Consider the following 26,523-nt stretch of genomic DNA (forward strand, 5'->3'; position numbering starts at 1 on the left):
GAAGATTCTCCGGGACCTATGCCGAATTAAGTTGAGTTGGGACGACGAAATACCTACAGAGTATAGCGTGCGTTGGCAGAGATGGCTAACAGACCTTCCTAAGTTGTCACAGTTTACAATCGAACGCTGCCTTAAACCCGCCAACTTTGGTAACATCGTGTCCAGTCAGCTGCATCACTTTTCGGACGCCTCTGAAATTGGTTTTGGATCGGTCTCGTATCTCCGCCTGTCTGATGGTAATGGTGGAATTCACTGCACAATCCTCCAGGGGAAGTCACGTCTTGTGCCTCTCAAACAAGTTACAATTCCTCGTTTGGAGCTTTCAGCCGCAGTAGTCTCAGTGCAGTTGGATACAGTTCTGAAGAGAGAGCTGGACTTGCCACTAACCGAGAAATCTGTTTTCTGGACGGACAGCACATCAGTGTTGCGCTACGTCAGGAACGAAACCAAGCGGTTCCACACATTCGTGGCTAATCGTATCGCAATCATTCGAGACGGTTCGGATCCAGATCAGTGGAGGCATGTGAGGGGAGACCTGAATCCAGGTGATGACCTTTCCAGGGGGTTATCGGCGGAAGCTCTTCTTAGTTCTGACCGCTGGATAAAGGGGCCGGCGTTTCTCTGGGAGCAAAAGGAGCAGTGGCCACAGGGTCCTTCGTCACTGGGCAGTATTCCAGACGGCGATCCAGAGGTGAAGGTGGACGTTAATGTTAGCGCGACGTCAGTGGCTGTGCCCTTTTGTCTTGTAGTGGAGTACTTTCGAAGAACGTCTTCCTGGCATCGCCTCAAGAAATCAATTGCTTGGTTCTTACGGTACCGCGAGAATTTGCGATTGGCAAGTACACGCAAGAAGTTAGCAATATCCTCCTCAAACGCTCCTTGGCGGCGCATCAACACGGAAGAAATGAGGGCAGCAGAATTAGAGATACTGAAGTGTGTCCAGTTGCATTATTTCCCTGAAGAGCTCCAATCACTTACAAAGTCCGGAGTTGATGTGGCACATGTCAAGAAAACCAGCGGTCTTCGGAGTCTTGACCCAGTCCTTGTTGATGGTCTATTACGTGTTGGTGGGAGACTTGGTTTAGCCCCAGCATCCTTTGATTCCAAGCATCAGATCATCTTACCAAAGAGTGATCATGTGTCCACCCTAATAATCGAGCACTGTCACCTGATATCTGGACACTCTGGAAGAGAGTACGTGCTAAGTCTCTTGCGCGAAAAATTTTGGATCGTTAAGGCAAGCTCTGCCATTAGGAGAGTCCTATCAAAGTGCGTAAGTTGTCGGCGTCGCCAACGTCCAGTTTGCGAGCAGAAAATGGCTGACCTTCCTGTGGATCGTCTTACTCCAGATCAGCCGCCCTTTACGTCTGTCGGTGTCGACTACTTTGGTCCCTTTCAAGTAAAGCGTGGGCGAAGCCTTGTAAAGAGATACGGAGTTATTTTCACGTGTTTGGCCATTCGTGCAGTGCACATTGAAGTCTCGCACAGTTTGGACACCGATTCCTTTCTGTTGGCACTGAGAAGGTTCATAGCGAGAAGAGGCCAAGTCAAAGAGATCCGTTCAGACAATGGCACCAACTTTTCAAGCGGTGAGAAAGAGCTCCGTGAATCCATCAACGCCTGGAATCAAGAGAAAATCCACGAAAACCTGTTGCAAAGAAATGTCAAGTGGTCCTTCAATCCCCCTTATGGCTCGCACTTCGGAGGTGTTTGGGAACGATGTATTCGTACGACTCGAAAGATACTTCAGGCGCTGCTCCGAGAGCAGACTACCGACGACGAAGGCCTGGTTACTTTAATGTGCGAGGTGGAGAGCATTATGAATGGCCGTCCAATCACGACAGTCTCTAGTGACCCCCAAGATCTGGAGCCTTCGACGCCCAATCATTTGCTGCTTTTGCGCTCGGAGTCACCAATGCCACCAGGGCTGTTTAGAAGAGAGGATCAGCTCTCACGCCGCAGATGGAGGCAAGTGCAGTATTTGGCAGATATCTTCTGGAAAAGATGGTCAAAGGAGTATCTGCCGTTACTTCAAGGCAGACAAAAATGGCTACGACCACGCAGAAATTTAGCCGTTGGAGATGTCGTCCTGGTTTCTGTCGAGAATTCCCATCGTAATTCGTGGCCCCTTGGAAGAATCGTCGAAGTCCTTCCCGATAAGAAAGGGTTTGTTCGACGCGCCAAAGTAGCTGTCAAGTCAACAGTTCTCGAGAGACCGATTGACAAGCTTTGTCTTCTTGTTGAAGGAGATGAATCTCAATCAGGAGCGCTCAACGGGAAAAATTTTAAAATTGACTTGTTGTTGCTCGAAAGTATTAATTGACATCCAATAAGAGATAAATGGTTAATAGTTAACAACCGTGGGAAAATAATATCCGCTCCGCACCGCCAGCTAGTAGAAGATAGCTAAATGAAGTTGCCAGCCAGGAACCGTTTGGGGGATGCTTTTTCCCAGCCAGCACAATTTAAGAAACGCTGGTTTTCCCAGGAAGTTTTACATTACTTTTTGCGCCAGTCAGGAAGAGTATAAATAACTTTTTTAATTCAAGTTTAATTTAATTAATTGAGTTAATTAAATTAAAATTCCGTTGAATCTAATTAATTAATCAATTAATTAATTTGACTCAGTTATAATTAATCAATTAATTAATTATAATTAATTAATTAATTAATCAATTATGACTAAATTAACTAGTGAACATGAAAAAACAAAAATTTTACTTACCTCAAAAAGGAAACACTACAATTGTCATCGAATGGCAGTAAGATTAGGACAGTTCTCCATCCATGCAATAATTCATCTAGCGGTAATTTATAGCCCTCCGCAAAACAATTGTCGCTGAATGTATCATAATTGAACTGTGTCCAAGGCCACAAAGACTACAAGAACTCATTGCTCCATTCAGCTGTTAATGAAAAATGCAAAGTAGATTGCATTTTTTCTTCCAAATGTATACAGCCTTCAATGGAGATGTAGCATGCATTAAAAAAAAGTAAAATCCAATAGAATTAGATGTTTGTTGTAAAAAATCTATAGAAACCATTTATTTTGCCATAAAATGAGCAATACCTAGAAAATGAAAACTTACGATAAATTAATTGCTTAACTGCCACTGCTGTTTAGGGTTGTCAGCGTTTTTAGGAAACCAATACCGCAACGGACCCAGGTTCAGACTGCCTTAGTTACCTTTTGAAACTGGCAGATAATTTCAAATGTACTATAGTGGATTTTATGCTCGGATCTGTTCAATACTTAGAGTTAGCTCTACTAATTTACAAATTGTAATTGAATTTTTCCTCTCAGTCCATAATGGGAGGAACAAGGGCTGGAAATGAACCTCGAGCTCACACATTCCAGTTTTTAAACTGCTCTGGTGTACCTGCCCCCTTCAAACTTAACGACATAACTTTTTGACAGCCCCGAGTATATCTTTAAGTATTGGTGGCACTTATGAGAAATCGTACCTGTTCCTCAGAATCTATAATCCAGACTGTATTAATAACCCCTTGCTAGCTACAAATAGAAAAACTCAACATTGAGAAAAACCAGCAGACATTTTGAACTAGTTTTCATTCTCGGGCCAGAGCAATATTAATAGTTCATTCGTTTGCAAATTTTGAAAGAATTGTGAGAAAACAAAACTGCTCTGGTGCGCCTGCCCCTTCAACCATAGTCCCAACTACAAGTGAATATATGAAAGACCATATATCTTCTTATAATCCCAACTGCAGCTCCGAGTCAAGTGTTGGCGGCACTTGTGAGAAATCGTACCCAGAATCTATAATCCAAAACATCCTAATCCTCGTTAGCAGATACACTAAAGAAAGTGCATTCTTGCCCGAAACAGCGTCCCTCTAGGAAGCTACAACATCATCTAACGGTCTATTTTTCTAACTGACCATATGCAAAAATGGCTACCAATGCCTTCTGTTGTCTGGTCACGTTTCTTATAACGTGGTCACACTAAAAAAGCAAATGGAACAAAATACTAAAAACGCTTTGGCGTTTTTTGGTTTAAAGGTTACAAAGTATAGACTTATTTAACGGATTATAAGGGAATAAAACGACTCTGGCCTACATAGCCTCGTTTTCACTTTTTTGATAACGTATATGTAATTGTGATCTCCAATTAGAGAAGAAGATAGCCTTAAAACTCGACACAGTGATTTATTTTGTCCTAATCTTCAAGGTAAATAGTTTTAATTCCTTTAGGGAAGTGTTTCTTCTGGGCGACATACATTTAGGCTGCTATTTTTGCATTGGATCTTTTCTACTGGAGGCTTTCGAGTTTCTGACAGAAAACTGAATCTTGCTACTGATTAATTATATCTGATTTAAGCGCTACTAATTATTTAATATGCTTTACTAAACAAAACGTTTGCCAGGAAGGCACTATCTTGACCTCGAAGCCTGTAAACTGCATAATTCCAGTTTCATTTGCATAACACTTCTTCTAACTGCTTATGTCAGATGCTCAACAACCATCACCACGTCCGACGCTAGCATTTCTACCAGAAATTAGTAATATGCAGCTGACCATATGTCTACTTATTTTCGTGAGACTGAGCTGTTAAAAAGAGCTTTCCTTAGAATCTTTTTGCAGTCCTTAACGTTATTATATGAGGTGAATTACCTACCTGAATTACAGTGTTGACGCAAAATGGTCTCACAGTCAACTCTCTGTTTCAACCTGTGTAAAAAGGAAAGGAACAACATTTAGCATGCGCGCGTTGATCTTTATCTTGAAAAATGGTATTGACTTTTTTGACCTTCAAAAGGAAAAATTGACAGTTTTGTACCTTTATCTTTGAAATTGCCTAATAAAACTAAAAAAAACACTCTTTCCTTCACTAAAACACTCGTGTCTAACTGTTAAAAAAACACCTCTATATGGACGCGAGGCCCTTTTTTCCCTTTTCAAAATGCAGGAAAGCCTATATCATACCTGAAATGCAATTTGTTCAGCAAAACACCAACAAAGTACTCCACGTTCCACTCTAGAACCTGCAGAGAAACTTAGATCATGTGAACACAATAAAATACAATCTCGAAGAACAGTCGTAAATTATAACACTTCACGTAAATGGGTATAATTGTTTAAAATAACCTATATGTAACTGCACTTCTTCTAAGTAAAATCTTTGTAAACCCTTCAATGATTAGGAAACTTTCATAAATGAAAAAACACTCATACAGTTGAATAACAAACTACGATGTTCAAGGAACCTTCAGGAGAACCAAAGAGAGTTTTGAAGTATTTCTCTTAGTATAGGTAGTGAATTTCTTTTATTTTTCTGCAGTTTTCGAAAACCTTGTTACAGCATTCATCTAGTTAAATAAACTGAAGGAGTTTTGGAATCCCTTGCGAGATCACAAACACTTCTCTAATATAAGTTAAGATGTTCAAAAGAAGTTTTGGAATCCCTTGCGAGATCACACTTTTATAAAGTAAGTTAAGATGTTACGAAGTTTTAGAATCCCTTGCGAGATCACAAACACTTCTCTAAAATAAGTTAAGATGTTTAGAAGAAGTTTTGGAATCCCTTACGAGATCACAAACACTTTTCTAAAGTAAGTTAAGATGTTACGAAGTTTTGGAATCCCTTGTGAGATCACAAACACTTCTCTAAAATAAGTTAAGATGTTTAGAAGAAGTTTTGGAATCCCTTGCGAGATCACAAACACTTTTCTAAAGTAAGTAAAGATGTTACGAAGTTTTGGAATCCCTTGTGAGATCACAAACACTTCTCTAAAATAAGTTAAGATGTTTAGAAGAAGTTTTGGAATCCCTTGCGAGATCACAAACACTTTTCTAAAGTAAGTTAAGATGTTACGAAGTTTTGGAATCCCTTGCGAGATCACAAACACTTCTCTAAAATAAGTTAAGATGTTTAGAAGAAGTTTTGGAATCCCTTGCGAGATCACAAACACTTTTCTAAAGTAAGTTAAGATGTTACGAAGTTTTGGAATCCCTTGCGAGATCACAAACACTTCTCTAAAATAAGTTAAGATGTTTAGAAGAAGTTTTGGAATCCCTTGCGAGATCACAACCACTTTTCTAAAGTAAGTAAAGATGTTACGAAGGTTTGGAATCCCTTGCGAGATCACAAACACTTCTCTGAAATAAGTTAAGATGTTTAGAAGAAGTTTTGGAATCCCTTGCGAGATCACAAACACTTTTCTAAAGTAAGTAAAGATGTTACGAAGTTTTGGAATCCCTTGCGAGATCACAAACACTTCTCTAAAATAAGTTAAGATGTTTAGAAGAAGTTTTGGAATCCCTTGCGAGATCACAAACACTTTTCTAAAGTAAGTTAAGATGTTACGAAGTTTTGGAATCCCTTGCGAGATCACAAACACTTCTCTAAAATAAGTTAAGATGTTTAGAAGAAGTTTTGGAATCCCTTGCGAGATCACAAACACTTTTCTAAAGTAAGTTAAGATGTTACGAAGTTTTGGGGTCCCTTGTGAGATCACAAACACTTCTCTAAAATAAGTTAAGATGTTTAGAAGAAGTTTTGGAATCCCTTGCGAGATCACAAACACTTTTCTAAAGTAAGTTAAGATGTTACGAAGTTTTGGAATCCCTTGCGAGATCACAAACACTTCTCTAAAATAAGTTAAGATGTTTAGAAGAAGTTTTGGAATCCCTTGCGAGATCACAAACACTTTTCTAAAGTAAGTTAAGATGTTACGAAGTTTTGGAATCCCTTGCGAGATCACAAACACTTCTCTAAAATAAGTTAAGATGTTTAGAAGAAGTTTTGGAATCCCTTGCGAGATCACAAACACTTTTCTAAAGTAAGTTAAGATGTTACGAAGTTTTGGAATCCCTTGCGAGATCACAAACACTTCTCTAAAATAAGTTAAGATGTTTAGAAGAAGTTTTGGAATCCCTTGCGAGATCACAACCACTTTTCTAAAGTAAGTAAAGATGTTACGAAGGTTTGGAATCCCTTGCGAGATCACAAACACTTCTCTGAAATAAGTTAAGATGTTTAGAAGAAGTTTTGGAATCCCTTGCGAGATCACAAACACTTTTCTAAAGTAAGTAAAGATGTTACGAAGTTTTGGAATCCCTTGCGAGATCACAAACACTTCTCTAAAATAAGTTAAGATGTTTAGAAGAAGTTTTGGAATCCCTTGCGAGATCACAAACACTTTTCTAAAGTAAGTTAAGATGTTACGAAGTTTTGGAATCCCTTGCGAGATCACAAACACTTCTCTAAAATAAGTTAAGATGTTTAGAAGAAGTTTTGGAATCCCTTGCGAGATCACAAACACTTTTCTAAAGTAAGTTAAGATGTTACGAAGTTTTGGAATCCCTTGCGAGATCACCATCACTTCTCTAAATTAAGTTAAGTTGTTCAGAAGAAGTTTGGACTCCCTTGCGAAATCGCAAACACTTCTCTAAATATTAAGTTAGGTTTTCATATCTTTCAAGCAAAATTTATCTCCATTAAGCTTACTTTATTGCATTTTGACGGACAACTCTTTTCTCCTAATTAGCTGACGTGTTTTCGCCAGTTTAGGAAAGTCTTTTGAGATCAAACACTTGTTCATAACCGTGTTGGGACTAAGTGGAAATACCTCCGAATTTCTCGAAAAGACATCAGGATTCTGGGATAATTTGGGAAAATTACCAGCAGTCGTCTACAAGTAATATAATCTTTTGGTGTTTCCAAACCTCCCTTCAGAGATAACAAATACTTTCGCGGCACAACCTTCCATGTGTTGAAGCCTCCAACGAGATCACTTAAAATTAGCTTACGATGAGCCGTTAAAGAGGTAACTTCATTTTTGTTGGCAGGCTCTGTCACGGGACACTTTCGGTTAGTGAGAAAGCGGTTAACTCACTTCCTGTATACCATTCAGCATGTGGTCTTTAAGCATTAAACAACCACTAAATAGTTCACAAACGTTTTTTTCTCTATTAGTTAACAAAGATATGGTTAGAAGTAACTAGCTCATTAATTTTTGCAAACCCTTTTCCTCGTGCTGTGAACTGTGAGCTCGGTAGCCAATGGTGTGCCTCTCATGTTTCCTTCAACACCGCGATTGTTCGAGGCGGCATCATTTCTTGATTCCCTACAGAAACAAAGAATGCTCCAAAGAGGCCAGTTGAAACGGAGTCGCAAAATATGGAGAGCTAGAGTCTCTTTTTCTGTAAAGCCTTTTTTATAGAATACCACATTGAAATTACGTAAACGCATTGAGACTGATATTACGATCAAAACGTCTTTATTTTAAGGGCAATTAATAGCAAGTTTGATACTGATTGTGCTGCCTAACAAGAACAAAATGCTCTGTTATGAGGAGGAATTTTAAGTAGAGTGGAGCCGTCTGACTGTGCTATAGGTATGGGTCGCACTTGGGAAATCTTTGCCAGAATTTGTTTACTTTGCGGTGGAAATCTGTCATCGCGGGCCTTTGCCTAGAGCGACCGCAGGTTTTTCGCTTTGGCAAAAACTTTGCGAATCGGCAAAACATCAAAGACGCCGTAGTGCTTGGGTGGGGCAGGCAGATTTTCGAAAAGTCGAGCCAAACAATGGGAATCACAGCGGTAACTGTGAACGCTTGTCAGCGTAACATGAAAAACGAGGTTTACAAACTTTTTACGGCGACAGCATGGAATACCCGCAGTATGCTCCCGTCTACAATGATATGACTGGAAGGGGAACGCAACCGAGCACTTCACATGCGAGCATTGCGCAGGAAAGCGCTCTACCGACCAGGTCCATGCAAGCAAGCGCTTCACAAACGTCGTCATCTTCGTCTTCCCAATCGTCTCCTGATCCTGAACCCGTAGATACTGGAAAACGATCTTCTGTAAGATGGTCAGATGACGAAGAAAAAATGCTATTCAACCTGTGAGCCGAGAATTTCGATCGCATCAACAGCAGTCAAGCCCGCAAAGCTTGGGATGACATTGCCAAGCAAATAAATTTGAAATTTGGTACTGACAATTATCTCCCACTAGTGCGACCCTCCGTTTCTGTCTAAAAGTTTTCCTTTCCCGTTGCGGTTTCAAATTTTTGTGGTTTTTTAGCCGGCAAAGATGAAAACTTTTCCCAAGTGGTCAAGGGCGTGGTTTCCGGACTTTCCGCTGTTATCTACATGTCGCTTAGCAGAGTTCGACACCTCTATCATTTGCTAATAATTTCTTTAGGCTCACTTCGGTATTGCAAAATATGTTTTAAGCTCTCTAAATATTGGCTCTGGAGGGACAAAATTTGAAATGTTCCGTGAACATGTTACTTACGCCGGGCCTGGCTGAATGATTAAGTCGATTAGATCTGTTTGCCAGTACAGAAAATGTAGCTTCTTGACAGGTCTAATTACCTCATTGATTGATTTGTTGCAGGCTTAACACAAACGGCGGATAGGCACATCAAAAATATAAGTCTACAGGCTACCCTGTCCCGCCCCGATCGCTTCACTCTCCGAATTATTCTGTTTCGCGCTCGCCAAATTTTTTTTTCTGTCCTCGCCGGGAGCCTTTTCGAAGGCTAAAAGTATTTTTTTTTCTTCATCTTAACTTCATCTTCATCTCAAGTCGACCCATATGTTTCATAAACATTTGCAAGACCACAGCACCTACCCTAATTCAAAATTTGGGGATTTTTTAGCGCCCTTCGTTCGTACTAGTATGAAAGTTAACCCGGTATCATGTTAATCAAACATGCTTCAGTTATTTCGTATTTAGGAAGGAGTGGCCTGAGAGAGTGTTTTTTCGAGGCAAGGTCATCATATCTGGTCATCGGTGGGCAACCATATTTTCGCGCCAATGTTAAATAAATTAAATTTCAACTCGTGCGTGTTGGCGGAACGAGAAGACTTCTCGCAGTTGCACTTGTTCCGCTTCAAGAAAGAGTCGACTTCTGGCAAGCCTTAAAAAAATGAACTGTTATTCTGGCGTCACGCGCCGCTGAAGAAACTATGGCACACGCGATAAAATTTCGCTGCTTTGCATCGCGATACAGTTCTTTCGGGATTTGCGTCAAAGTTGCACGAAAATACAAACGCCAAAAAATTGCATCGTTTGTAACCCTGGAAATCCAAGTTACCTTTTTCTTAAAACAAGCTTTGTGAATGTAGAAACAGCGGAATGTTAAGCTACGTATAAAACCTTGTTTGTCTCCTTGCTTGGGACGCGTTCAAGCCGAACTCATACAAATAAAATATACATACGTATATTCGCGCGCGCTATTAAACTAAGAATAACCTGATTGGAAATCATAGAAACGAAGCACGAAAGTCGCTCACAGAATTCCACCCTTGAGACTTCAAGACGTAAATTTCGTAGCAAAACATCAGGGACACCCAAGGGAACGGTGGAATATCTTTTCGGAAGAAGTGTAAAATCAAAGGAAACAACAGCTCATAAGTTCAGATAATAAGATTTCGTTCTCTTAAAGTTTCTGCCACATTACCATTATTCTAAAAATTCCGAGCAGAACGAATTGTTCCATTTTCCATAAATATAGCAGTATCATAAATATAACAGTATCAATAGCCCAAAAACGATATAGCGAAAGACAAAACAACTACAATCCGCGACTTTTGCTTAAATGTCCTGGTCTGTCTGTCTGTCGATGTATGGTAAGCACACACTCAGATGAAATGTTCGCGATATGATGAGAATACTTGTGCCTAGAATTTGATTTAAATTTAAATACTAAGTGTATATAAGCTTACTAGCTATACAAGTAAACATGTTACATCTAAAGTAGACGGCGCGCATAAGCATTTGTCAAAGACGATACTATTCCCGGTACTATTGCACGAAAGACATACAACAGCTCACAAGACTGACATACCTCAGTAAATGGTCTTTAGCTGCGTTACACGAAACGATTCTGACGATTGCTGAAACAAAATTGTAAACATCTGAATAAGTAAATCAAGAATTTTCGACATGTGTTAAACAACAAAGAAGATCTGGTTGTCTAAACGGAAAGCACACCAAGAAGATAATGCCTGAAGATAAAGCACATAAAATTAATTGTTATCCAACTTGGTCAGAACAATAACGGCAAATGCAGAATAGTAGAGTAGGTCTGAAACTACACAGCTAACAGACAAGAGAAAGCACAGGAAACTTACCTTGTTGAAATAAAATCAACTCTCTTATTAAGAAACCGTTCCCGACTCTGTAGAGCGCTGTAGCCAAAAGCTTTGGCTGGGACGTGACCGTGCCTGCAATAGCAACGTTTACGCTTTCAAAGTCGACGGCTCAGCTGTCACACAGGGGTCATATAACTGCTGTGTAATATGACACAGCGCATGCCTGGATAGACGAATCCTAAGTGATCATATCACTAGGCGGCACCCTGAGTCCATTCTTCTCGCGAAATGCCTTCGGTTGATGAGTGCATGCTAATTTCCCGGGGCTAATTTTCCAGAGTGGCGGCTGTTAATGGAGCTAGTCTACCAGGGAAAACCTCACATTAAAATTTACCAGCTAGATTCATGCCAGAAATGCGCATTTTCCAGCTAGGATAAGCTTCCGAGTATAAACCAGTAAGCAAGCAATTGTTTTGAAGCGGGCTTCCCAGCAAGTTCCATGCCAAAGCTTAAGAACCCAGCCAGCGCACTAAGCCCTGCGGAGCGGATATTTTGTATATCGGCTCCGGTGAGCACTCCTGACTCTGGAGTGGTCTTTTATTCGTAAAACCTTCAAATGCTTTGGTTTCGGTCCACCATTATTGAACGAGCTAAAAGAAAGTTATTGAAATAGTCAAAGCTGTATTAAACTATATTAAACAGTGGATGGGCAAGCAATTTCAGCTATGCCAGGGAGTTAGGCAAGTTTGCCCTCTGTCACCTTCTCTATTCACTTTCTCTGTACGTAGAAGTTCTCGCCAGTGCGATCGCCAAAAAAAAAGAAAGAAAGAAAGAAAGAAATCCGTGGCATAACCGTTAAGGGTAAAGAGACTTAATTCGGCCAATATACAGATGATACGATCCTTATTTTAGACGGCTCGGAAGAATCTTTTCTAGGATCTTTAAAGATAATAGGCTTTCGGTAATATTTTCGACCTCAGACTTAACAGCAAAAAACAGAAGCTTTGTGGATTGGTGCGATAGTGGATTGGGATTTTCAACTTTGTCCTGAAAAGAAGTTCAAATGGCCGAAGAAAAAAGCCAGAGCGTTAGGGATATGGTTGTCAACAGACCTTGATGTAACTATATCTTTGAATTACAAAGATAAAATAGAAAAAATTAAGTCGATTTTGGCATGCTGGAAACTTCGCGGACTCAGTCTTTTAGAGAAACTGAATAAACATGAATGCTTCTTGACAAAATTTTTGAAAAGTACAAAACCAAGTAGACTTGTATATAAGAAACTTGTATCAAACGCGTCCTTGACTTTCAGAAAAGTCCTTTGGCTTGTTTATTTAGAAAGTTGCTACAAACATCTCAAAAACCCCCTAAAACGATGAAATAGGCCAAATGGACAACAGAAACCTTGCAAGGTGAGTATATTTTCTTTATTTAATTGAAAAGAAGGTAACATTTTATTTCGTTGAGGGTTTTTATCCCTGATTACTTTTAACTCCATACAACGCCTTGTAGAACGCTCAAATTGTGTAACACAACGCCGTGTACTTTGGGTAGTCACGTCCCACTCGATACGCTTACATAAATCATTTAAAATATTCGATCGATTTCTCGAATCGTGACTTTGGGACGCTTGTGCTTGTATCAGAAAAAAAGTGAATCACCTAAACAAAGCCAACAAAAGTGTCAGAAAGATGTCGCTCTTACGACAAGACAAGAGCTCAACAGGAAAGAGGCTTATCAAATGGCTTTTCAATGTACAAAGAGCACAAAACTTATGACCTTCAATTTTAAATTCTTACATAAAGGAATATCAACGAACATCTTTTTGAAACAAGATTGGACCTGCCGATAGATAGAAATGCACTTTCTGTGAAAGAGAGACAGAGAAATTGGCACATTTCTATTGGGGTTGCCCAAAAACTCAAATGTTTTGGACAAGTTTGAACAAGGTATGGCTACAGTCTTGCCACGGGAACCCTTTAGAGCCTGATACAGCGCTGGGCTTAAGGCCAGATAGCTCTAAACATAAACTTCAAATTAACATCTGCTGCGTAAATGCTAAATATTACATTTGGCTATGTAGACAGAAAAAATGTTTTCCAAAACTATAATTCTTACTAGATTTAAAACACATCTATGAAATAGAAGAAAATACAACTGCAATCGCTTTAAAAAAAGTGGGAGCATCCGTTAGTGTTGTTGTAATCGCTTGATAACTTGAGCCTAGTCTCCTGAAAAGGAAATGGAAACAAAAGGAAAAGAAACAAGGCGCATGTGTACATACATGAATATTTTCATCAGCTAAAATGAACAATTCAAGTTACTGACATGTATTGTAAGTAAACATGCTGTAGTAACCTATTTGCTGTGCAAGATTTGTAAATAGCGCAAGTAATCGTATTAAATTGTAACTATTGCAAGTATTAGTATTGTAAGTGGTGCAAATAATTGTATCGTATACAAGTTCTGTAAGTAATGTAAGTAACTCTATTAGTATCGGTAATCGTATGAATGTGAGTGCAATTAACAATTTACACTGCTCGTGATAATTGAAAATTCTCTCAAAATTGGACGAGTCTTTAGGCGAGTTTGAAAGAATTTTTAAATCTCACGAGTAGTGTAAATTCTTAATTGCTTAAGAGGCCCTGCGCCTAAGAAACGACCGATGATTTCCGACTAAAAAATAAAATCGGCCGATTTTTATCTCCCAAGTAGAGGTTACCGAATACTATTTAAAAATGAATTTCTTTTGTTTCAGTTTCGCTTTAAACCAAAAATATCGAGCCGCAAACTTTTTCCGTCTGATAGCAGCAAAATCAGGCCGAAAACAAGCCCCCGCAAAAAAACTGTTCACAAATTACTATCGCAGCGCAAAATAATGAGAAAACTACCCAGTGTTGAAGAAAAAGGCCCTTTAATGCAATATCATTCCATAGACATCAAAAAAGTGCCGAAGCGATTAAAAAATAAAGTTTCAAATATTGCATACTAAATTAGATGGAGCGTTGGAGCTGATTTTAAAATAATTATTTCTCAAAAGTTCAACGGTTACTCATTTATTATATGACTGAGAAAATTGCGAACTGAACGCGCGCGCTTTAATTTATTTAGACCGCAGTGCAAATGATGAATTAACGATAAATTGGCCTGCTCTCAGCCAATCACAATGAAGTCATTTTATCAGTTATGTAATAAGTACGTTGTAATAAGTGTACGCAACAGAATTAGTTTATTTATTAAAATTTAAAAAAATCACAATGCACGATAAAAACAAAGCGGGCTCGGCTAGCAGGTGTTGAAAGGTCTCACATGAATGGTTTGATACCCTTTGAGAGAAAAATACAACAAACAACAGAAACAATGTCATTACCCCAGAAACAATAACAACTGCTAACAAACAAAACAATTACAAGCTTACGAGAGCTGCCACACTTCTGGAAAAAAGTAGCCATTTCACAATTCGCCGGGAAAAAAATTGGCTTACCATCAGGGATGGCGAAACATATTTTGAATTCAGGAAGGGGGGGGGTGCTTACAGGCGAGCGCCAGAGGGGCTAACTTGTAGGGGGTCTGGAGATATTTGTAAAATTATTATTTTGGGTATTTTTGCTTGAAATTGTGGGGGATAAAGTCTTCCCTCCCACCCTGACCTTCTGCTGCGCCGTTCCTGTTACGATTCACGAAAATACCTTTTACTACCTTCTATTATGTCAATTTTAATCGATATGGTCACCTTTTCTAAACCTACGAGAAATGAACATAAACTCAGTTATTCCAGTATTGCCGTTTCTGTGCATTCTTCGTAACAGGAGTCGTCGTCTCTTGACGGGGGGGAGGGGTACTCCCTTATATGGGCTATATAGATATGTGCGGCCCCAAAGGGTATGGATTTTCAGCCGTTTTGGTCATAAATAGGGTACCGATTTTGGCCATTTTGATCATAAATAGGGTATGGTTCTCTCACTCTAGTCTTGAATTGGGTATGTGTCTTAGAAGAAGCTACTTTTTCCTCATTATCAATAAGACCGTCAACAAAAGCCCTTCATAAGTTATGTTTAGCGCAACTGTGTCAGCCGCAACAGTCACAAATACGGTATCAAATTTTTGGTCAGGTCATAAGTAGGGTGGAGAAAATCGAAAATTTTGGTCATAAACAGGCTACGGGTTTGGGACTAAGCGGGTCGCACAGAGTACCACTCGGGGCAGAAGGGAACCCGAAATACATTGTCGATTAGACTTTTTCTTAGTGAGTCAGAGACTAATGTATAACGTCACGCGCACGGACGTCTCGGCGGGCTTTAAAACAGATCATACAACTGATGATGACAATTAAAATTGCACTTCACACGAATCCAAGGGAATCGGGCTTTTGAAAATTAAACACGTCGTATCTATTAGAGACGCAAGACATCGAGGCAACCATCCAGGGTGTTAAGAAGGAATATCAAAATGATAAATCAATAAATGCCTCCTTGTTATGGCAAATGGTTAAGTTAAAAGTTACAGAACAAACTCTGAGATATGCGAAAACAAAAAAGGCTGAAATGTTGCGAAAAGAAGAAGTACTGGAGAAGACAATTAACAAAGTGTAGAGGCAAACTGATTCAGCGTGTAATAACGCCAACAAACAGCTGGCGATTGATATTCAATTAGAAAAGAAAACGAGAAAACTAGCAAAGATATTTGAATACAGAACAAAGGCAGCGATCTTGAGGGCAAAATGCAGATGGTACAATTAAGGTGAAAAAAATTAAAAGTATTTCCTCAATGTTGGAAAAAGGCACTTCAAAAATGGCATAATCAGTCAACTATTAGGAACGAATTTGCCAGCTGAGACAAAGAAATTGTGTGTGAATATAAGCTAAAACCTTTTACCCACAGGCGTACGGGCTGGGGAGGCAACAAGAGAAATTTGGGCAAAGTTTAAAAACATTTCCATTTGTTTCGCGAAATTACGTCACTAAAAAACAGCGAATTTAGCAGGCAAAAGGTGGAGTATCTAATGGTCCCATTTAATTTAAAAGTGCTCGCCAAAATTTGGCCTTTGCTGGAATGGTTCGCAAAAATTAGATGAGTGCTCGCTTGCTCGTGCTCGCATGCTTGGATTTCCGTTAAGGTGGCTCCCTAGAGTATTTACGAACCCCCTCGCTACAGAGCGCGAGTTAGAAAAGGAAACTTAGTTAATTTCTCTTAAAGGTTTCCCTGTAGAGATTTACCAGTATGGGCACTGTTAAAATAAGGCTTATTTTTTGGTTGCCAATTTTTTCTTGCCATGGTAACAACTCATTTAATGACAGGCAGATATATTCCTCATTTTGGCCTAAAGTCCTTAATATTTATACTTGCCTTCGGTTAAATTTTTTTCATACTTTGCCACATCATGGAAATGATATTGCCTGACATTTTGAAAAAGTAAAGGTTGTTCAGACGGTTTTTCCAATATTCTGTAATTTGTCATTCTTCTAAATATATTAGATTAGCTCTGACATTACTTACTTACTTAATCCTCTTCGTTCCTAAGTGGAACATAGGTCCTCAACTAGCGCGCGCCACCTAACCCTATTTTGTGCAGTGCCTTTTGCCTCATTCCACGTAACATGCTTCGCCGCCAACTCTGCCATTCTCGTGCGCCTCCAGCTGTTTTGGGGTCTCCCTCTCATTCGCTTCCCCTGTGGGTTCCACTCTAGTGCCCTCTTGACTACGTGTCCATCTGGTTTCCTCAGTGTGTGGCCGATCCAGCCCCAAGCTCTCTGTCTTATCTCTTCCTCTATCGGTCGTTGCCCTGTTTGACTCCAAAGGTCCTTGTTGCTGATTTTTCTAGGCCACCAAATCCGCAAGATGTTCCTCAGGCTCTTATTGATAAACACTTGCAACTTCTGCTCCAATCCCTTGGTCAGCCTCCAAGTTTCAGAACCATACAAGAGCACCGCCTTCACATTTGTCCCAAAGACTCTCAGCTTGGTCTTGGTTGTTAGTGCCGTGGATCGCCATATTGGTCTCAGCATCGCAAATGCCTGTCTTGCCTTTCCAATTCGTGCCTGAATGTCCTCGTCAGTGCCTCCCTTCTTGCTTACAATGCTCCCAAGGTATGTGAACTCATCCACTTCCTCAACCCGCTTCCCAGCTACCGACACAAAATCACCACGTTTGGTACCAATACGCATCAGCTTTGTCTTGGTGGCATTGATCTTCAGGCCTACCTTCGCACTTTGTACCTCCAAGGCTCGTGTCTTATCCCTCATATCCTGTATTCTGTGCGACAGTAGGGCCAGATCATCGGCAAAGTCAAGATCTTCTAATGATGTCGTAAAGGTCCACTGAATACCTCTTTTCCTGTCAAAGGCTGTCCTCGTCACCCAATCCAGGGCGACCAGAAACAGCAAGGGAGATAGCAGGCAGCCTTGTCTTACCCCGGTCCTCATATCCAATGGTTGAGTCTTCTGTCCATTGTGTACCACCTGTGCGGAGAAACCCTCATAGAGAACTCTGATGATGGTGACTATCTTGTCAGGCAACCCGTAGTGCCGCAACAACCTCCACAAAACATCTCTACTGATACTATCGAAGGCCTTCTCAAACTCGATAAAGTTGATGTACAAGGACGACTGCCACTCAATACTCTGTTCTATAATAATCAGAAAGCTCTGACATATTTTAACAAAAATAAGGTATTTTGTAGGAATTGTATGTGGTTACAACTCAGCCAAATTTTTAAAACATTCACCGAAGGAAACGCGAGAAAATTCACGGTCAGTTTTGCTTTTTGTGCTCATGCTGACGTCATAAAAATCGAGAAACACTGACGTTTGCCTTTGAGCGCGCGCAGATTACTTGAACTTTCGTCCTCAGCGCCCATGCAATCGTAAAACTTTAGGGAGCCCCGTTAAAATTTGCTCGATTCCCGTATGGCAAAACTGGGAAACATGCATGCGCTTTGAAGTCTATGAAAGTTTCTGGAAACATGTTTCCTCAGTTAAACTGACGTTTTATAATTTATTGAAACTAACGCGCGTAAGAATTGTTCGCGAAAGACACCCCGAAGGTAGAAAGTATTCTAGAGACATGAAGACATGTATAATGTTACTTTTACTACTCGATCTTCAGAGCTTGTCGGATTTATATGACTTCAATTGGTTAGATTCTAGAAGCCTCCAAATGAAGCTTCGTTGCCTTGAATTTTTTTCTGAACCAGTTTGCCGATCATCGAACCTGAAACTCGAAATCCTTGTTAGACTAAGCTCGTGCTCTATTGGGATCAACCGTTTCAACCGCAACTGGTTTGGGTTGATATGGTTAACGTTTCTCAATAGAACACTTTTCCAACCGTGTTCGCTTGAAGCAAGGTAACTCCTGGGAATAGTCCTTACACGAGCTAGAATCACGTGACATAATCACGCAACTGCTTTCTCAACCGTTTTAACCTGGTTTGAGGCTGGTTGAAAAAGTTGATAAAGCAAACCAACCGAAAAAGGTTTTCCCCCAATAGAACACTAAAAATCTCAACCAACCCAACTAACCAGAAACGGTTGATCTCAATAGAACACGACCTAAACGCCACTTTGTTTACATTTCCTAAGAATTATATAACCCAAAAAACCTTTCATGTTAGGGACCGGTTATTATTTATCGCCTGAGGGGTGGTAGGATTTTGGGGGGATCATTTGATTTTTAGGATGAAAGAAGGGGGGATCAGTCAGAACTGAGAGCCCAAAAAGAGGGGCCCGCTTGATGTCACACGCTCATACAAACTTGATGGACGGCTACTTGACAAAGTAACTTTGCAGTTTCCAAGCAATTGGGATAGTTAAATTACTGGTATGTCCACTGACATCGGTCACAGGGTTCTCAGTAGAACGCCGGAATTCCATCGACTGTAAAATCGAATGTAGCCACCTGTTCCTGTTATAAAAATTTGCACACATATAACAATAAATTAAGACTTACAGACTGAGACGTCTCAAAAAGAAAATAGTATTTAAAAGGGAAAACAGCGCTACTTGCTACGTCTAATTTTATGATCATAAACAACTCTTTTTCCGTAACACTTTGTCCCCTAAAATGCATGAAATCGCATCTTTGGGCAACCTGCATAATTTGCTGTAAGCTGCTGGTATTTGTTGAACCACGACTGCGTCTATTGTCCTGTTTTGGAGATGTCAGCCAGATCACTTGGCGCAAAACGTTTCCTTTTAATAAAAGAGAGTTCCGGCTAGCGGAAAATTTACCAAGTGCTCGCTGCCAGCCATCTGTGTTTTCTAAAGTGCTCGCTGCTAAAAAGACAAATTTGATCACTGCTCGTGCTCGCAAAAATAAACGCACTGCTCGCATGTTCGCAAATGCTCGCAAAGACCATTCGATACTCTTAAAAGGGGCCGCTACTTTCGGCCGGTAGCCGTTACTTTCGGATAGTTAAAAAAAGGTTTGTACAGTAACAGTCGTTTCAGACAAAGCGGACGTGTAACAAAAGAAATTAAACGTTCCGTTTGTGTATGTTACTAGCTACCCACATAAACCGGCAAAGCAGACTGTTGTTTCTCATTGTCAAAACTATCACAAAACCGAATCTAGGACAGGGTGAAACATATCAAATAAAAATCAAAAACATAGCCGTCGTGGTTCACGTTCTCCCGGACAACGCAGAAGTTGGTCATTTCACGTTTTTGGTGTGCAGAGGACGAGAAAGAAATGCACCAAGAATTATAACGTACGTGCACAGCCATTGTTCTGCTCATTAAATCTTTCGTTTAGCGACGTTGCCGCTGCCGTTGCCGTCGTGGTTTTTTAAACTCCCTAATGGTCGCATTATATCGCAATGAAACAGATTACCCTACAGTATATCATTTGACTCTGCTGCTAGACAAATACAGTTTATAAATCATGGTTTCAAGGAAAATTTAGTCAGGTTTTGAAATAAAAGCACTTATAGCTGTTCAAGTCAATGTTCAGTCCTGCAGTCAGGCTGTTCCATCCGCATGACCCGCGGTTGAGAACAGAGACTTTCTCTTTTTTTAAGGGCCGCCACTTTCGGGTGGGCCGCTATTTTCGGGGTTCAATAGGAAGGTAAAAAAAAATTAACGTTACTTTCGGGGAGCCGTTACTTTCGGAATTGTACGGTATACAATAAGGTGAGACTCAATACTCAAATTAAAAGTGGTGCGAGTCGGCATTTTCTTAACACACCTTATTTCTTTGTTTTTCACATTGTCACTAGACAAAAGCTTTATTTTGTACGAATCCGGAATTTTTTCATCCTCAGTGCCCACTTTTTAAACATTGCAGACATTTCATTCACGTCCTCAGTTTGCGCTGAATGGTACGAAGAAAGAAGGATTTATTGATTTCTGTTTCAAGAAATCAACTGAAGGGGAGGCACTGTATAAACTGGTGAAATCTTCTATCACTGAGCTCAATCTGGACCTCAAGAGTATTGTTGGTGAGGCATTCGATGGCGCAGCTAATATGAACGGTCGAAATACACAGGGGACTCTATAAAACAAGAATGTTAGAGTGCTCCCCGCTTTGTATCTCCCCCGCTTTGTATCTATCCATTGTTACGGACATGTGCTCAACCTTGCCCTTCAGGATACTATGACACAAATAGTACCATTGCGTTACGTTCTGGGCACTATCCAGGCTCTGTACAACTTCTTAGAAGGGAGTCTCAAATAACACACCCTCTCTGGCGACACAGCTCACAGACGTAGACTGGGTGAGGGTCTGAAATTGACGCTGAAGTCATTGAGTGTCAAGCGGTGGTCATGCCGGTGGGAAGCCGTGAAGGCCGTACACGGACAAATGGAACGCATTGTAAAAGCTATGCTCACGCCGTCTCCAGACAAAGATCCCCAAACATACGCTGATAGAAGAGCTTTATTTACCGCCATTTTATAGTTCTATCTGTGTGCGTTGAAAATAATCTTAAGCAGCACTAATAGTCTGTGCCGCTATCTTCAGGGGAAGACGGTCGACGTCATTTCCGCCGGTAGAAACACCAACATGACCATTCAGACTCTTCAAGGAAGTTTCAACAGCGCCGTATGGCAGATAGTATCAGAAATGGGTCTGAAAATAAAGAAGTGGCTAACCCATTCTCAGTTTGAATTAAAAGAAGCCAGGGCATCCAGACACAAGACATCATCCTTGTATGTACGTGAACACACGCTAAGACAAATTCAGCTGACGCCGGAAACGCGCACCGCATTAACACTTACTATGCGTCCCTCGACAAGGTGCTGTCTGAGCTCGAGGTCAGGTTCAGTGCAAAGAATGACCAAGATATACTGTGTGCTTTGGGAGATATTTGTCACAGGAAGGCGCCTAATAATTAAGAAAGCTTCTCCCGCATTGCTAATTTTACGAAATCGACGGCGAGATTCTGGAACCTGAGCAGAAAATGTATGGGAGTTTTCGTCGTGAGCGCGGGTTCCACACCATGACTGTTTGATTGTTTCAGAAACACTGCACACAATGCATGAGAACGATCTATTTGATATGTTGCCAGAGTTTTCTTGTTTTGCAGAATGATCATTCAGTGCATTTCGCAGATTGAAAACCTACCTTCACTTTCTCGTCTCGCGGCTGCGTGCGCTTGTGCTCCAACGTGAGCCTGCTCGTAGGCTACGTACGCAACAACCTGAGGTAGCAGCGTACCAGTAACATCGCACTGATTAACACTGAAAGGGAATATGCCAACTCTGTACTAAACAATGTCATGGATCGTACTATTGATATTTTCAGCCGTCGCGATGGCAGAGACAGTTATTTCTTTTAATATGTTCTACTTGTAACGTGATCTATTTGCTAGATTCATGTACAAGAATATTCTCACTGTGGATTCAAATGTAAGATTATTTCCACTCCATCTGCAGGCCTATGTTAGTGAATCCTATGACCCTAATTTGTGTTCGATTGTTGTGTAAAAATTTGCCCAACTTGCGAAATTTTTTTGGGAAATTAAAGTGATTCACCTGCCAGCCCCGCCCCTCCCCCCTGGATTAAATTGCCCGAACGCCTATGCTTGGAGTGGACTCCCATACAAAAAGAACGTGGGTGTTCGTCGGAACTTTTAAAAGAAACCCTATTAAAGAGGTACCAAGATCCTGTTTTGTGGTCGTGGCTTTAAATACTTTTCACCCCCAAGAGGTAATAATTCCAAAACAATGCTCCATCTCCTGTCAATGTTTTGCGGCTCAATACCCTAAAATAATAATAATAATCACTTTATTTAAGTGTCAGTGTATTTAGCACTAATGTGCTAATTGGGGACACTGTAAATAAATAAACAAATATTTCAAATATAACATAAACTGTTAAGAATCACAACTGGTGGGAGGCTGACCAGTTGGCTATTTACACAACGCGGCCGAGGAGTTGAACTCGGGGCTACCGAGAACAAATCCAGATAGCGGTAGGGCGAAGGATTTGAACCAGGGACCTCCAGATTTCAAATCCAGCGCCCTAAACCACTCGGCCACGCCGCCTCCCTTAAAAGATACCACAAAAGTTCCCGCTGGGGATCTTTTCAGGATGAACACCCTAAGAGCTGTTAAAACCGTTTTTTAACCCCTAAAAGGTACGACGATTGGAGTCCCCCCCGCGCCCCCCTCCGGGGGGGGGGCGGGGGGACGGGTTTTTATCAGAGACGGAATACATAAATCAAATTGTGACAAATACTCTTGTTCTTTGGCCATCGTAGCTTAATAAGAAATAACACACAAACTACGGTGATAAGCATGACAATAAAATGCATTGTTGGAAAACAAAAATAAAACTATATCATTTAACTTGACGTTTCGTATGTTTCGACATACATCTTCAGAAGTGATGACCGTTTTCTTTTATCCTAAACGGTCACCTCTGAAGATGTACGTCGAAACATGCGAAACGTCAAGTTAAATGATATAGTTTTGTTTTTGTTTTCCAACAATGCCTTTTATTGTCAAGTTTGTCAACGCAGTTTGTGTGTTATTTCAAATTAGGGCAACCATCGAGGATGTTAAGAACGAATATCAAAATGATAAGTCAATAAATGCCTCCTTGTTATGGCAAATGGTTAAGTTAAAAGTTAGAGAACAAACTCTGAGATATGCGAAAACAAAAAAGGCTAAAATGCTGCGAGAAGAAGAAGAACTGGAGAAGACAATGAACAAAGTGCAGAGGCAAATTGATTCAGTGTGTAATAAGGCCAACGAACAGCTAACGATTAGTATTCAATTAGAAAACAAAACGAGAAAACTAGGAAAAATAATTGAATACAAAACAAAAGTAGCGATCTTGAGGGCAAAATGCAGATGGTGCAAAAAATTCAAAGTATTTCCTAAATCTTGAAAAAAGGCACTTTAAAAATGGCGTTATCAGTCAACTTAAATAAGGTGATAAGGAATTCGCCAGCTCAGACAAAGAAATTTTGTCTGAATATAATGCGAAACCTTTTTACTGAAATATTTATCAACTCCAAAACATACTGTGATGATTCATGAATTACTGATGACCTATTTTTGGGAAGTACTGCTTCAAAATCATTGAGCCTTGAGGAAAAAGAAAAATGCGAGAGCATGTTAACCAAAGCAGAGCGCTTACAAGCTCTAAAAAGTGTGAAACCCGAAAAAACACCAGGCTCGGATGGCTTGCTCGTAGAATTTTATAAAGTTTTCTGGAATGAAATCTCGGACTACCTTTTATACCCTATGAACTACGCTCATACTGAAGGAAAATTCTCTATAAGTCAAAGACGTGGGATGATTTTAAGCTTATACCCAAAAAAGATACAGAACTTTACTTCATGTTGTTAAAAACTGGCGACCAATTACCCTATTAAACTCCAACTGTAAAATAGCGGCTAAGGCCATTGCAAATCGACTTCAAAATGTACTTCTGAAACTAATAAATGATGACCAAATCGGTTTTCTCAAAGGACGATTTATTGGTGAAAACAAAAGATTAATCGATGGCTTAATAAACCACATTGCTGCTCATAATATTCCCGGACTATTAATGTTTCTAGATTTCGACTGAAAAAGCGTTTTACACAGTTGAATGGTCTTTTATATGGAAAGCGATGGGTTCTTTCAATTTCGGATCGTCATAATAAGCTAGATCAAATTGTGCTACCGTAACAGAAAGATTTAAGTTGGGTTACAGACAAAGTTATGGCCTTAAATGTCTGGATTTCGCCGATCCCATGGTTAGCATGAAAGCAAACTACAGTGAAAAATTACAAAAGGTTAGAGATTGCTTAACCCTTTTGCGACCAGATTTTCACCAAAAAACCCCGTTTTTAACCGTTTAATCACCTTTCTTGGCTGCCGTGACGCTAAATGGGCCTAGGTTTTGCTAAAATTGCTATGTTTTACCAAAAAGATATATTTTCCGAAGATTAGGTACAAAATTGTGCAAAATTTCAATTCGGTGCAAGCGCATAAGCCCATCCTTTTTTTTGCCATTACCCGTTCTCAATTTTTTCTCTTGGCCCTTTCCTTTTCCTCGGCCCTTTTAATCTCGCGTATTCTTTCTGGCTGCCGTAAAAAGTTGTGTGTTAATTACGGGCAAAGCCTAGAAATGGGACTTTGGTCAATTATAGGCATAGTGGACCATTTTACCACCATTTTTGCACCAAAACTGATAACGTTGTTTTTCAATTTGCTACGTCAGAGTGTCGTCGATATCCAAAATCGACCGTTGTACGGAAAGGTCCATCCTAGCTCTACTATCTACTTATCAAGAATATCTGATGACATTTAAATTGATGACGTCACAAGTGGTACAAAGAGCACGACCATTAATTACGCGTATATGCGTAATTGGGGCTCAAAGGTTTAAGCTGCTGTGAATACAAATCGTTATCTTAAAGTTTAATCGCCTCTCAGCTTGTTTTTATTTTATCACCGCTTCCAACAAATCATGCCGCTCTGGATGAGGTTAACAGCATGTTCTACAGCTTCCTCAGGAGCGGAAGGGGTGGGGTGGGGGGGGGGGGGGGGAGGAAAAAATTAAGCGAGATGCGGAGATTATAACAATGAAAGTTTTAGGATGATCGACATTAAAGTGTTCAAACCAACCTGGGTCAAAATATATTTAGACAATGATAATCATGGTAAATGGAAATTATTTTTTGATTCCGAATTACACGATTTCGGCGGGGTAATTATATTTAAGGGTAACTTCAACAAAAATGATGTGGCAAAGTTCGTACATATATCAGACGCGTTTACAACAGAAATTTTAAAAATGTAAAATCTAATTCTAAAAATCAGTCATGACGATAAAATGACTTCTGTTGAAATTTGCTCCCTTTACCTGTTTGCCAAAATTCGCTTGTGAGAATTGTAAATAAACCTACATACTACAAATCATGGTCTTTCAAAGGAATACTGAACGTCAGGCATTTAATGAAAGACGCAGATAACTTGCTATCTTCCAAGGAATTTAAGGAACGCTTCTTGTTTATCGCGGTTTGGGATCGGGCATAAAATTGTTAAGGAATACCACAGAAAACCCAAATGAAAAAAAAAAGGAAACAAAGGAAACAGGTATTTCAGCACCTTTGTTTTAAACTTCGTAAAGCGCCTAAATTCAATAGACTGGCATACAAAAAGCTAGCCGGCGCTAAATGGAGAAGCCCCAGGAAAAGCCAAGAGAAATGGTGTGTCGACTGCAGCCTTCAGTGCTCCAAAACAATTGATTGGGCAGATGGCCTACAAACTCTTTTTCTGCAGCACGAAAGCTACCAAATTAATTATTTTTCAGTTTAAATTACTTCACAGGCGTTTAGCGACAAATGACTTTCTAAATAAAATAGGCATTAGAGAAAATGATATCTATACCTTTTGCAGAACCGAGATAGAGTTCCTTTTTCATTTATTTTGGTCGTGTAGCGAGACGTCTTGTTTTTGGCAGGGCTTTATAAAATGGCTAGCCGAAAACCATATAAAACTAAAATCCAACATTTTTACTCCCGATATAATAAATGGTCTGAGGTCGGACACGCTATCCAACACAAAGCAATACTTAGCTTTTGCTTACTTGTTGCCAGATATTACATATGATCCCGCAATTGCAAAACAAAGGAAGTACTCCATAAAATAGAAAGATTTCCTAGTTTTCTATCTTCTTTAGTACCTTTTGAATCTTAAAAAAAATAAATCCCCAAAAAATAAATAAATAAATAAAAATTAAACCAATGTCAATATATAGCCATGCATGCCAGAGAATAGATTAATAATACAGTTGAGATTTGTAGTAATGACCTTTTTATCCTCATAGTTTTAGTAGTTTTGTTTTGAATAAATGTTTAAAGTTTGTTTTCCTTTTATATTTTCCGCTTCCTATGTATGTGATAGATATAAAATTACTCTGTTAGTAATGTAATGTTTTGTACTTCGATTTAAGTAAATGTTATTTATTGAAAGAATTTTTTTTCCAAATTCAGCCAAATTCTGTCTGTTCTCATTTCCTTG

The 26,523-nt window shown here is 39.8% G+C and overlaps 2 protein-coding genes and 1 long non-coding RNA gene across 8 annotated transcripts in view; 1 reads left to right on the plus strand and 2 right to left on the minus strand.

Moving 5' to 3' along the window:
• The window catches only part of LOC145495753 (uncharacterized), a 6,582-nt gene extending 4,259 nt beyond the window's left edge, over positions 1 to 2,323 (plus strand). The window contains exon 2 of the mRNA XM_081475345.1: positions 1 to 2,323. This exon is cut by the window's left edge and continues 3,916 nt beyond it. Within this exon, the coding sequence (XP_081331471.1) occupies positions 1 to 2,323 (2,323 nt within the window).
• LOC145496102 (uncharacterized) overlaps positions 1 to 26,523 on the minus strand; it is a 492,363-nt gene that overhangs the window by 86,752 nt on the left and 379,088 nt on the right. The window lies entirely within an intron of this gene.
• LOC145496156 (uncharacterized) lies at positions 2,919 to 11,624 on the minus strand. 2 transcript variants are annotated; one of them, XR_014050524.1, is made up of 5 exons: positions 11,108 to 11,624; positions 10,822 to 10,870; positions 4,947 to 5,005; positions 4,639 to 4,691; positions 2,919 to 3,514 (listed from the first exon to the last, which is right to left on the minus strand). It is a non-coding gene; the product is annotated as an uncharacterized LOC145496156 (long non-coding RNA). The 2 variants fall into 2 exon arrangements; XR_014050523.1 differs by having other exon boundaries at positions 10,822 to 11,624.

The sequence above is a fragment of the Orbicella franksi genome, chromosome 8 (genome assembly GCF_964199315.1).
Source record: "Orbicella franksi chromosome 8, jaOrbFran1.1, whole genome shotgun sequence".
Classification (NCBI taxonomy): Eukaryota; Metazoa; Cnidaria; class Anthozoa; order Scleractinia; family Merulinidae; genus Orbicella; species Orbicella franksi.